The 12709-nt window shown below is 35.7% G+C and overlaps 1 protein-coding gene across 1 annotated transcript in view; it reads left to right on the top strand.

Annotated features, from left to right (window-relative positions):
* The window catches only part of MYOZ2 (myozenin 2), a 74911-nt gene that overhangs the window by 34416 nt on the left and 27786 nt on the right, over positions 1 to 12709 (top strand). Inside the window, exon 2 of the mRNA XM_006874594.1 lies at positions 4070 to 4239. Within this exon, the coding sequence (XP_006874656.1) occupies positions 4070 to 4239 (170 nt within the window). The remainder of the gene's footprint in view (positions 1 to 4069; positions 4240 to 12709) is intronic.

Raw genomic sequence — 12709 nt, 5'->3', positions numbered from 1 at the left:
GGGTCACTGTGAGTCAAAACCAACTCAACAGTACTTTGCAACATGGAACATTGATTGAGATTTAAATACTGAATCATCAGCTTTGGTTTAACCATCAAACATAGTTTAGAAAACTCAAGAGGAGAAAGGCAGGAAAGTCTATTGTATCTGGCAATATTTTTTTGCCAACTGTATTCTTTCTTCCTACCTGATGTTCCAAGTTTCTTTCATTCATTTTTTACTTTCCATTTAGAGAACTTCCTTTATCCAGTACTTTAGGGTGGGACTTCTGTCGACAAATCCTTCAAGTTTTCCTTCATATGAGAATGTCTTGATTTCCCCTTCATTCCCAAAAGATATTTTTGCTGGATATAAAAATTCTGGATTGACAAATCTTTTCTTTCATCACCTGAAAATTGTTGTACTATTTTATTCTGGTTTTCATGGTTGCTGATGAGAAATCCACTACCATTATAACTCTTTTTCCCCTATAAGTAAAATGTAATTTTTCTCTGGCTGCTCTCAAAATTTTTCTTTAGTTTCCATAAGTTTAATTATGATTTGTCTTGTGGAGTTCTTTGTGTTGATCCTGTTTGAGGAATACTCAACTTCTTATATCTCTAGATTTATGTTTTGTACCAAATCTAGAACATTTTCAGCCATTATTTCTTTGAGAACTTTTAAAGTTTCACCTTCATTCTCTTCTCCTGTTGAGATTTTAGTGATGTAAATGTTACTTCTTGTATTATAGTGCCAAGGAACCCTAAAGCTTTGTTCATTCTTCTTCTATTTTTTTTTTTTCAGTCTATTTTCTCCCTATTCTGATTGGGCAATTTAATTTTTTTTCTCCACATTTACTGATTCTTGCTCCCCTTCATTCCTTATAGTCTTTATTTAGCTCATCTATAGAACTTTTCATTTTTGTTATAAATTTTCAGTGGTAGAATTCCTTCTTGTTTTTGTTTATATCTTTTATTGGCTGATATTTTTCTTTTTTATTTTGTTGTTTTAGTAAAAAATCTTTCTTCTTTTTAAAAAAATTGTCTCTAGCATGTTTGTAATTGCTTGTTGAAGCATTTTAATCCTGGTTGCTTTAGAGTCTTTGATAGATAATTTTCACATCTCCATCATATTGGTGTTAACATCTATTGATTGTATTTTTTCATTCAGTTTGAGATTTTCCTAGCTCTTGATAGGATCAGTGATTTTTTTATTTAAACCTGGTCTGCCTTCTTCTCTCTACCTTTTAGAGTCTTTATATGCTTGTTTTACACATAATGCTAGGATTTTAGTTGAACTTAGTCAATAAATAAATAAAAGCATATTAACTTCACCTTTCCAGAAGCAGAGCTTTGATATTATGGTTTTTATAATTAGTAGAGTCTTGGTGTGGCACTGCAGGTTAATGTGTTGGACTGTAAGGTTGGCAGTTCAAGCTCACCATATACTCCTTGGAAAGCCTATACAGGGTCACTATGAGTTGGAACTGACTCAACGACACTTAGCAACAACAAGAGTCCCTTACCATGTAAAAACTTGTAAAAAAAAAAAAAACCCAAAAAACTGATTTTTTTTATTTTTCAAAACAAAATAGAAATCTTAACAAGAAATTCTGTTGCTTTACCCCTAAGCACCCCAAAATTATAGTTATTATGGATAATAGTCACATCATCAAAGGATGTTGAACACTGTTATTGTCAAGTAGAGTTGGTTCCAACTCATAGCAACTCTATGCACAACAGAATAAAACATTACCCAGTCCTGCACCATCCTTATAATTGTTATGTATGAGCCCATTGTTGCTGCCACTGGGTCAATCCAATTTGTTGGAGGTCTTCCTCTTTTTCACTGAGCCTCCATCTTACCAAGCACGATGTCCTTCTCCAGGAACTGGTTCTTTCTGATAACATGTCCAAAGTATGTGAGACGAAGTCTTGCCATCCTGAATTCTAAGAAACATGCTGACCTAATCAAACAAGAATATTACTTATTTTACATTTGGACTAATTTTTCTAATTTAATAGCAATTTAATAGCATTTGACAGTGGCAAAAGAATGCAGTCAGTTACAAAGAATAATTCCTGATTCTTGTCAAAATCAAAGAAACAAATGGAAAAGTTCCTTCTCTTTTTGACTTTGTAAAAGGCATTCATTGCTGGAAATAGAAAGTAATACTAATACAATAAGCATAGACTACAAACCACACGGTCCTTGATTTGAGCCCACCAGTTGCTCCACAATGCAAAGATGAGGTTTTCTGCTCCCAAAACTATTTAAAGCCTTGGCAACCCTATACAGGGTTGATATGAATCACAAACTATTCCATTGCACTTAACCATGTTGTTGTTTTTGTTAGGTAGGTACCATCAAGTCAGTACCAACTCATAGTGACCCTATGCATAACAGAATGAAACATTGCCTGGTCCTGCGCCAGCCTCACAATCGTTGATATGCTTGAGTCCATTGCACTTAACAACAGTAGCAATTAAATGATTAAGACAAGGCCTAAAGTAAAATGTGAGCCATAAAACAAGTAATTGTGATTCATGGAACTGTAGCAAAGACATGAATAATTATGAGTAGAGATTTTCGGGATGGAATTCAAAGACATAAAATCTGAGTGGGATTTGGAAGGATTTGTTCACTCAATAGTTATCACTTGCCTATTATATACTGACACCTTGGTGCTAGATACAGAATGAATAATGTAATGACGAAGACAGGGAATTGAGGCGGGATGGTAGGATAAGCATTCCGGTAATAGGGACAGAACTAGATGAGACATAAAATTGTGGAGTATAAAATAGAACTTAGTAAAATCACCAACAAAGTATCATTTGATAGGTCACTCAATATAAAAAGACTAAATACTAATAATAATAATGCCAGTTAATTTTTGTTCACTTTTTCTATGTACCAGATACTATGGTACATAGTACCATAATCTATGAGTTGGGCTGCTAACCTCAAAGGTCAGCAGTTCAAAATTACCAGTGGTTCTATGGGAGAAAGATGAGACTTTCTGGTCTTGTAAAGATTTATAGCCTCAGAAACCCTATACAGGGTCACTATAGGTAAGAACCAATTCCACGGCACATAACCACCACCACCACTAGGACAGAAATATCACAAGTAGATGACTAACAGAAATTTATTCTCTCACACTGTTGTTGTTTACTGTCGTAGAGTCAGTTCCAACTCATAGTGGCCCTCTATGGGGTTTCTGAGGAACAATTGGTAGGTTTGAACTTCCAACTTTGTGTTTCAAGCCAACTTTATAGTCCAGTTCTTATCCTACATCACCACACCAGGACTCTACAGAGCACTAGCTCTGGAGAAAGATCCTTGCTTCCTTTCAGTATCTGTAGGTCTAAGGTTTCTTAGAGATCCTTATGTGCCTTGGCATCAATATTTCCCTGGATCTAGGAGCATCTTGGTACCGGGACCCCAGGTGCAAAGGACCCACTTCACTCCTGCATCTTCTTTCTTGGTTGTAGTAGGTCTCTCTTTCTCTATTCACTTCTCTCTCCTTTTATCTCTTATAAGATAACAGGTATTATAGGCTATATTCCTGGGAAACTTCTGATATTGGATCAGGTTTGTGATGGGAATAAGGATAATGCAGCCCATCTTTAATCCTCTTATTTGTTAAACACATCAGATCACATCATGGGGAAATCATCACGTGATTGCCACATTGCATCACTACATAATTGCCAAAACAGTGAGAATCATGACCCAGCCAAGTTGACACATATTTTAGGAAGATACAATTCAATCTATGATAGTAAGTGATTTACATAATTCCCTTTATTTTATTCTGATATCAGCCCTATGTGGTAGGTATTATTATTATTTGCCACATTTTAGAGATAAGGAGATTGAGATTTAGAGAAAATAAGTCCATAATCTATAATCCTGCAGTTAGAAAACCATGGAGCCAGGATTCAAACCAACAGTCTGACTAAAACGTCCCTATCTTAATCACCACACTAGCAAATGACATGTAATAAATTATAAAATTTAGAAAAGCATTTTAAAAAATGTTTTCTTTGGGGATTTTCATGCACATATTGATATTGTTTTCCAGATGTAGATGGCATAGACCTGGGCAAAAAAGTCAGCATCCCCAGAGACATCATGCTAGAAGAATTATCCCATCTCAGTAATCGTGGTGCCAGACTATTTAAGATGCGTCAAAGAAGATCTGACAAATACACATTTGAAAATTTCCAGTATGAATCTAAAGCACAACTGAACGTAGGTATAACTTGGCCATGTGGTATCTAAATGAATTGGTGGCATTTCTAAGTTTGTTCATTGTACCAGAGTCCCAAAGATGTATTTTATATATTTTCTTTCCATTTGTTCTGTTAAACAAGTGTTTTATTTTTCATGATAATGATTAGTTTAGGTGGGTAGACAAAAGAAGTATTATATATGATATGAGTATCCTTTTTATTTCATTTAATAGGACAAGGTAAACTTGTAGATTTGGCACTGAAGAACTAAGAGAAGGGAAGGGGAGTGAAGAGAGGTGGTACAGAATGTTTCCACAGTCTTATCACCACTAGTTAAATGTTTGGGATGGGAAAACTTCCAAAGCACACACAGCTCCTCAAAGGAAGTACAAGTGTTTCATTGGCTGAAAACACCCTGGCACTGATATATGCCTGGGAACCACAGACGTTGTTCAATCTCCTCACAGCCGATTTAGTTCCCATTAACTACAAGGCCAGTGTTGATGTAACTCTTTGGAAATAATACATCCCATTACATACATGGTATTCATGTTATATTTATCTAAACTGTCACCTAGAGAGATCTTACAGTAAGAACTTCACAATAGGAAAACTGCCAGTTTGGGGACAATGGTATTAAAAATCATATACAAATGGAGAGCAGCACAGTGGCATATACTACCTAGATATAACCAAACACTTTGCCAGATTGGTTTACCAAGTTTCGTTTACTGATTGGTTTATTGGAATATAGCTCAGTCAATTGGAGTAACATATCTCATAAAGACAATATCCTAGTTTGATGAGTAGCATCTGGGGTCTTCAAAGTTTGCAAGCAGTCATCTCAAATACAGCTATTGGTCTCTACTCATCTGGAACTAAAAAGAATGAAGAAAACCAAAGATTAAAAAAGAAACTAGTCACAGGACTAGTAGCCCACATGAATCACACCCTCTCTAGCCCAAGACCAGAAGCACTTGATGGTTCTAGGCTACTACTATTGACCCTTCTGACCAAGGACAAAATAGAAGGTTCTGGATAGAAGAGAGAAAAAAAGTAAAACAAAACTCAAATTCTTAAAAAAAAGCCAGACCTACTGGACTAATAGAGACTAAAGGAACCCCCCCGAGACTAGCCTTTGACTCCTTAAGATACCTTTTGTATTTGGAATTTGGAAGTCACTCCCAGTGATCATATTTCATCCAAATAATAGATTTGCTTATAAAACAAATAATATCACTAGTTATCTTAAATAATCACTCTATGAAACCAAATAGCCAACGTTTACCTTACACAAAGAGGAGACTAAAGAGAGGCAGGGACGTTAGATTAATGGAAAACAGAGCAAAAAGACTAGAAATAATGAGAATGTCAATAGATTGTGAAAAATATAACCAATGTCATGGAACAAATTGTACAAAAATTATCAAATGGGAACCTAATCTGCTGTGTAAACTTTAATCTAAACACAATAAAATATATATGTATATTTTTAATCAAACATAGGCTATGGAGAATCATAAGGACAGTGCCATGGTCCTAAACCTAAAGAGATGACTGAAATTACAACAAATGTAACATTACTTTACTGAGAGTTTCTTCCTATAGTTATGAAAGTCTGCTAGTTTACTTATGAATTTAAACCTGTAAACTCTCTAACTGCCATTACTAATAAGCTCTTTTGAATGGGCTTGTAACTTCTTTGTAAAAAGCTGACTGATTTCACTGCAGTCTTCTACCATAGTTAATAAAACACATGATAGAAACTAATATTCATACTCACAAATATCAAAATTGTTTTCATTCCCCAAATTTCAATTTCCCTCATTATTATTATATTTCTCACTAACATTAAGTAGTGAGAGGATATCTTGGATTAACTTTTTGTCACATTAATGGGCATCCTTCAACATCTATGGACTAAGTCTAGTTATAATTACTTATCTGATTAGATATAAACCTTAGTCAACTACAATATTTACATTTGTGAGAGATAGTTTTTCATTTGAAGTCATGAATAAGTATAATATAATATTACCCTATAATTATACTCGGAGTCCTCTTAGCAGAAAAAGTCTGTGGCTAATGCAATAAAAGCCTACAATAATCCCTACTCTATCTGATAGTGTTTGGTGACGTAATCATATTCTATTAGTGACAACCACAAAGAAAAATTAAATAAACTGGCCTAAGAAAAGTCTTTGAAAAGTCATCTACAAGTCTAGACATCTGAAGCAAATGAATATGGTAAATATCAAATTTACATTTGATATTCCCTAAGAATAATACTTTAATTACAGTTCTAAAGGAAGGTAGGTAGCTCTGGTAGTGTAGTGGTTATGAATTGGGCTGTGAACCACAAGGTCAGCAGTTCGAAACTACCAGCTGTTCCGCAGGAGAAAGATGGGGCATTCTGCTCCCGTAAAGATTACAGCCTCGGAAATCCTGTTCAGGGTTGCTTTGAGTCGGAATCAACTCCATGGCACACAGCAAGAAGAACAACAAGGAAGGTACCATGAGACTTAAAATGTCCTCATCAATACAACATTTCAAATTATTGTCAGTGGTCCTAGAGACCTATGGTTGAATATACTAGTTAAAGATAAAGTCTGTAAGTCTATGTCACCACAATTTTTCAGTGTTCCTGAAATATTAAAGCATTGCCGTTGAGCTGATTACAACTCATAGCGACCTTCTAGACAGAGTAGAACTGGTCTGTTTCCAAGGCTCTAATCTTTATGGAAACAGACTGCCACATCTTTCTACCATGGAATGACTGGTGAGCTTGACAGCCCTCTTTTAGGTTAACAGTCAAGTGTTTAACCATTGTGCCATCAAGGCTTCTTCCTAAAGGATTGAGCACTAAGTCCATAAAATAGTGCAAAAGAGGCAGATTAAAATAAACAATTTTGTTTTTATTGTTGGTTACTGTTGAATCAATTCTGACTCATGGCAACCTCAGTTATGCAGAATAAAGCTCCTTCATATTGTTTTCAAGGCTGTGTCCCTTCAAAAGCAAATCACCAGGCCAGACTTCTTAGGCATTGCTGGATGAGTTTGAACTTAAACCACCAACTGTTAGGCTGCTGGTCAAGTGTTTAACCATTTGTGTAACTCAGGACATCCTAAATAAACAATTAAATGTTCAGAGCAATAAGTAATAATAATGTACACAATTAAATCCCATTTCATAAACTTACAAAGCGTATCCTAAAGTCTGATAAAATTTACTCTTGCCTCTTTGGAAATGAGGAAGATAGTATTTGAAGAAGTATATTGATTTGACTTATGCAACACTGTAATAAAGAAGAATGAAACCTACCTCAGAATTCTAGAGTTCTTAGCACTATCATGGTGTCAGTGAAGGAAAGCTCGCCTGGGAACAAGGAGATCAGGGTTCAGTCTTGGATCTCCCACAGGTTGTGTGACTGGGAACCAGTTTTGTTGCCCTCTTGGCCCTGATTTTTTTTTCACTTATAAATTAAGGGTAAGCCCTCAAATACACTCTAAGGTGCCTTCCAGTTCTAATGAACTATGTATTTTCTGATTTTAATGCTAAAGATTGTTGTTGTTGTTGTTAAGTGCTGTCAAGTTGGATCCGACCCATAGCGACCCTGTATAGGGTTTCCAAGCAGCAGTTGATGAGCTTGAACTGCCAACCTTTAGGTTCAAACTGACTTTGCAGTCCAGCTCATTAACCCACAGAGCCACACCAGGACTCCATGCTTTATCATTACCTGAGAATAAATGATAAAAGATGATAGTTAGCCACATTATATAGTAACGAATTCACCTTATCAAGGCACTAGATTGCAATGTGGAACATTCATAATACAATAGGAATTGTAAAAACAATATTTGATCCAGACCTATTTCTAGTCATCATTTATATTGGTAGTACTTATTGAATGCCTACTGTGTTTCAGACACTATCCTGGGAGCTCACTGATACATAAATACTCATATGGCTTTTGAAGAGATGAAATAATATTGAAAGATAAAGAGGAAGTATTTACTTAGAATATGTTGTTGTTGTTAAGTACCGTGGTGTCAATTCCGAACCATAGTGACCCTGCACAGGGTTTCTGAGGCTGTAAATCTTTATAGGAGCAGAAAGCCTCATCTTTTTCCTGTGGAACAGCTAGTAGTTTCGAACTGCTGACCTTAAGGTTCACAGCCCAACTCGTAACCACTACGTGATTATCTTCATATGATTTATACTGCGTTAACCTAATTTATTGACTATATTTTCTAGAATGAGCTGTTGCTTTTATAGATCCTTTGAGTTATAGATATTGTCAAACTAGTTATTGAACTTATTATATTTCTTGGAACATGGTGACTGTAGAGGATATGTACTGGACTGAGAATCACAAGGTCAGCAGTTTGAGTCCACCAGCCGTTACATGGGAGAAAGATGAGGCTTTCTGCTGCCACAAAGATTTACAGCCTCAGAAATTCTATACAGGGTCACTATGAGCAGAATCAATTCAGTGGCACTTAACATCAACAACATTTGAATGTCTTATTTCATTGTAATGTTTGGTACATCATAAAGCTATAAACCAAATTCCTATCGCTATTGTCATTTATTCAAATATTGTGTATTATTTTAAAACAAAAAATAAGTGCAACATTGGCATAACAGATGTGAGCTTATTTTATAGCTAAGGGTCAACAACAAATTCAAGTTATACAAACTTTCTGATACAAACAATAACAAATGTGCTTCTTAAAAAAATAATAAACATCACTTGTTACACAACCCAATTTTAAAGTATAGTTCATAAACTGATTATACATCTGTTTATTGACTCTGGAATTATTTAAATCCTTTGTTGTTAAGTGCTGTGAAGTTGATTCCAATTTATAGCAACCCTGTATAAAGAGCAGCTGGTGGGTTTGAACTATCAGTCTTCTGGTTTGCAGTTCAATGCACACCACATCTAGAACTCTTAAAACTAGGTAAAGTTAAAGTATGCTATAAAAAGGAATTCTGAACTAAGACTAAAATATAATGGGATTTTGAGTATACATTTACTTTGTTCAAAAAGTAACTTCCATTGTGTATTTGGCACAAGTTATGTAAAACAGACCGAAAAGAACTTTTATTTGCATTTATTTCTCAACAGAAATAATGTAATATACCTTACCTGTATGCTTGCAACTTACCTATTTAAAACCTATAAACTACTGCTCTAGTTTTGTTTGTTTGTTTGTTTTGGGGGGATTTTTTTGGAGCCAGTTCAACTGGAATAAAAAGAAACACATTTTCATGTGTCCTTCCAGCCTTTCCTGAAAGGAATCATACATGATAGAACTCTATAATTTAAGACTGTGTCATATCTAAAATAAGTCACTACCTAATCATTATAAGGCTTTGTTTGTATACCTAACAATGACAGCAGAGGTACTGGGTGTCTCCTGAAAATTAATGACTAACCAGAGAGAGCTTATTTCTTGCTCATGACTGGTCCCCAGAAAGAGGAGGCCAAATTACAAATTTTTTTAAGTTAATCTAGGCAGAACAGTTTGTAAGTGTAGGTGAAATTCATCGCAAGAACACATTCTAGGAATTTAAGAAGGTAATTATCTGTACATTACACATTTAAATGTCTTCTACCTATCTCTACTACTTTTAAATTTATAATTAGAGTTGGTAGGAACTTTCCTTTTTTTTAAGAGGTGATGTAGAGTCAGAATGGGCCCTGGTGATGCTGTAGGATTAGCATTAGACTGCTGCCTTCAGAGTTAGCAGTTTACACCTACCAGTCATTCCTTGGGAGAAAGATGAGGCTCTCTGCTCCCATAAAAATTTTCAGTCTCAGAAACCCTATACAAAGTCACTATGAGTCAAGCAACATAGTGCACTGGGCAAATCTACTTCAAAAGGCCTCTTTAAGTATTCAAGAGCAAAGGTGTCACTTTGAGGACTGAGTGCCTGTCACAAGCCATGGTACTTTCAACCACCTCATATACATGTGAAAGTTGGACAATGAATAAGGAAGACTGTAGAAGAATTGATACATTTGAATTATGATGTTATCAAGGAATATGAAAAGTACCTGTCCAAAGAACAAATAAATCTGTCTCTGAAGAAGTACAGTCAGAATACTCCTGAGAAGTGAGGATGGTTAGACTTCGTTGCTCATTCTTTGAATATGTTATCAAGAGGGAGGACTAGACCTTGGAGAAGGACATCATGCTTGGTAAAGTAGAGAGTTACCAAAAGTGAGGAAGACTGCCAACAAGATGAATTGGCACAGTGACAAGAGCAATGGGCTCAAACATAATAATTGTGAGGATCATGCAGGCCAGTCAGCGTTTCATTCTGTGTGCATAGGGTTAATATGAGTCAGAACAAACTCATTCATACCTAACAACTAACAACATGAGTCAGAATCAACTCAATAGCAATAGGTTTGACATTCATTTTTTTCGTAGATTCAGAAGTAAAATGTGAAGGTACAATCTTAGTCAATTTTGTCAAACACTGAAGATAGTAGCTAAATTAAAATGTAAAGTATTGAAATACATCTTCATCAATCAATTATTAAGAATAATCTTTAAGTGTAGTATCTTCCAAACCAAACCATCAAGCTGACTCCTACTCATAACAACACTATAGGAGAGAGTAGAACTGCCCCAAAGGGTTTCCAAGACTGTAATCTTCACAGAGGAGTCATGGTGTGGTGCTGTGGGTTAATGCACTGGATTGCAAAGTTGGTTTGAACCGCAGTCAGTGGTTCAAATTTACCAGCTGGTGTGGCGCTGTAGAATAAGCACTGGATCGCAAGGTCGGTTTGAACTGCAAAGTTCGTGGTTCAAACTCATCAGTCGCTCCTTGGAAATCCTACACAGGGTCACTATGAGTCAGAACTGACTCGATGGCACTTAGCAGCAGCCTTGGAAACCCTATACAAAGTCACTATGGGCTGGAAGCAAATTGACAGCATTTAACAACAACAAGGAGCTCTGGTAGCATAGTGGTTACAAATCGGGCTGCTAACCTCAAGGTTGGCAGTTCAAAACTACCAGCTGTTCCGCAGGAGAAAGATGAGGCTTTCTGCTTCCGTAAAGATTTGCAGCCCTGGAAACCCTGTGCAAGGTCACTATGAGTTGGAACTGACTCCACGGTACTTAACAACAACAAAAACAAATCTTTACAAAAGCAGGTTGTCACAACTTTCTTTCATGGAGGGTTAGTAGGTTCGAGTCACTAACCGTTTGGTTAGCAGCTGAGTGCTTAACAACTGCACCTAATATTATCTTAGAACTAGCGAAAAGTGATTAAAACATGATGCAGGCCAACTAGATTTAAAACAAATTTTAAATTCAGCTGGGGACCTAAAGTAGCATAAGTGGAAGAAGAAAACATAACTGACAGGAGCAAACAAAAAAGGTCATGACAACTTGGAACAGAATTCATTGAGGGGTTAAGATAATGCAAAATATGGCAGACATTTGAAGGAAGTTAGAACAGTCAGAAGGAAGAATGAATCTTTAAAATAGATCTCAGAGGAAACCTAGGACCTGGTTTGAAAAAGAATGGGAGGGAGAGGATTCCAAGCATATGAAACAGCGTAGGCCATGTCATGGTATCAGAATTAATAGGGCATATGTTAGCACTGGTGAGCTGGCTTGTGAAGAGGTGTAAGAAAACAAGAGCAATAACATTTATTAGTTCAGTAGACAGTCTTGATTACTAAGCATGAGTTTCAGTTTTATTCAATATACAATAAGGAACAATTTTTAAAAGACTGGAGTAATTCTGTACTCGGGAGCATTGACTGAAAGGAAAATGCCTGGTGGAAAATGAACAAAGATAGACCATTATAGTAAAAGTATGAATAACGAGGACTTGCACGTAAGAGTAAAGTGAGAAAGAAAGAAATTGTAGGAAAGGTTAAAGTAACAAAAGTATCAATAGGATTTGGTGATTTAGTCACTAAAATTTTACCAAATATTCCCTAAGTACTTGTGCCATATAAGTCTTCATACATCTAACAAACTTCTAAATAAAACGGAATACAAAAGATAATTAAAGAGGCAAACTATGGCAAATGTTATGGGAGTACCAAGAAGAAATTGGAAAACTTTTGATTTAGAGAGCGAGATAAGTGAAGGAGTGGTGTTAAAATCAAAACAGATTTGACCATGGTAATGGGGGAGAGGGGTCTCTTTCCTGGGAACTCCCATGATTAAAAACGCAAAGGTACGAAAGCACACAGGATATTAGGGTAACCATAAGTCATTTAATTTCACTGGCACATAGGGTTAAATGTTAAAACTGATGAGAACAAAACTAGGATGATAGGATTGAGTATAAGGCTAACGTTTTTAGACTTTATTCAGTATACTATCAAGCATAAATATGATAGTTTGTCTCTGAATATATTGAAAAATATTTAAAGTTTTAATATTTTTGCTATAAATGAAACCTCATCCAGAGACAGATAATAGAGCTGTCTTTCCCAAATTATGTTTTG

This window comes from Chrysochloris asiatica, unplaced genomic scaffold, assembly GCF_000296735.1.
Source record: "Chrysochloris asiatica unplaced genomic scaffold, ChrAsi1.0 scaffold00288, whole genome shotgun sequence".
Taxonomy (NCBI): domain Eukaryota; kingdom Metazoa; phylum Chordata; class Mammalia; order Afrosoricida; family Chrysochloridae; genus Chrysochloris; species Chrysochloris asiatica.
This window is presented reverse-complemented; position numbering and strand designations above follow the sequence as displayed.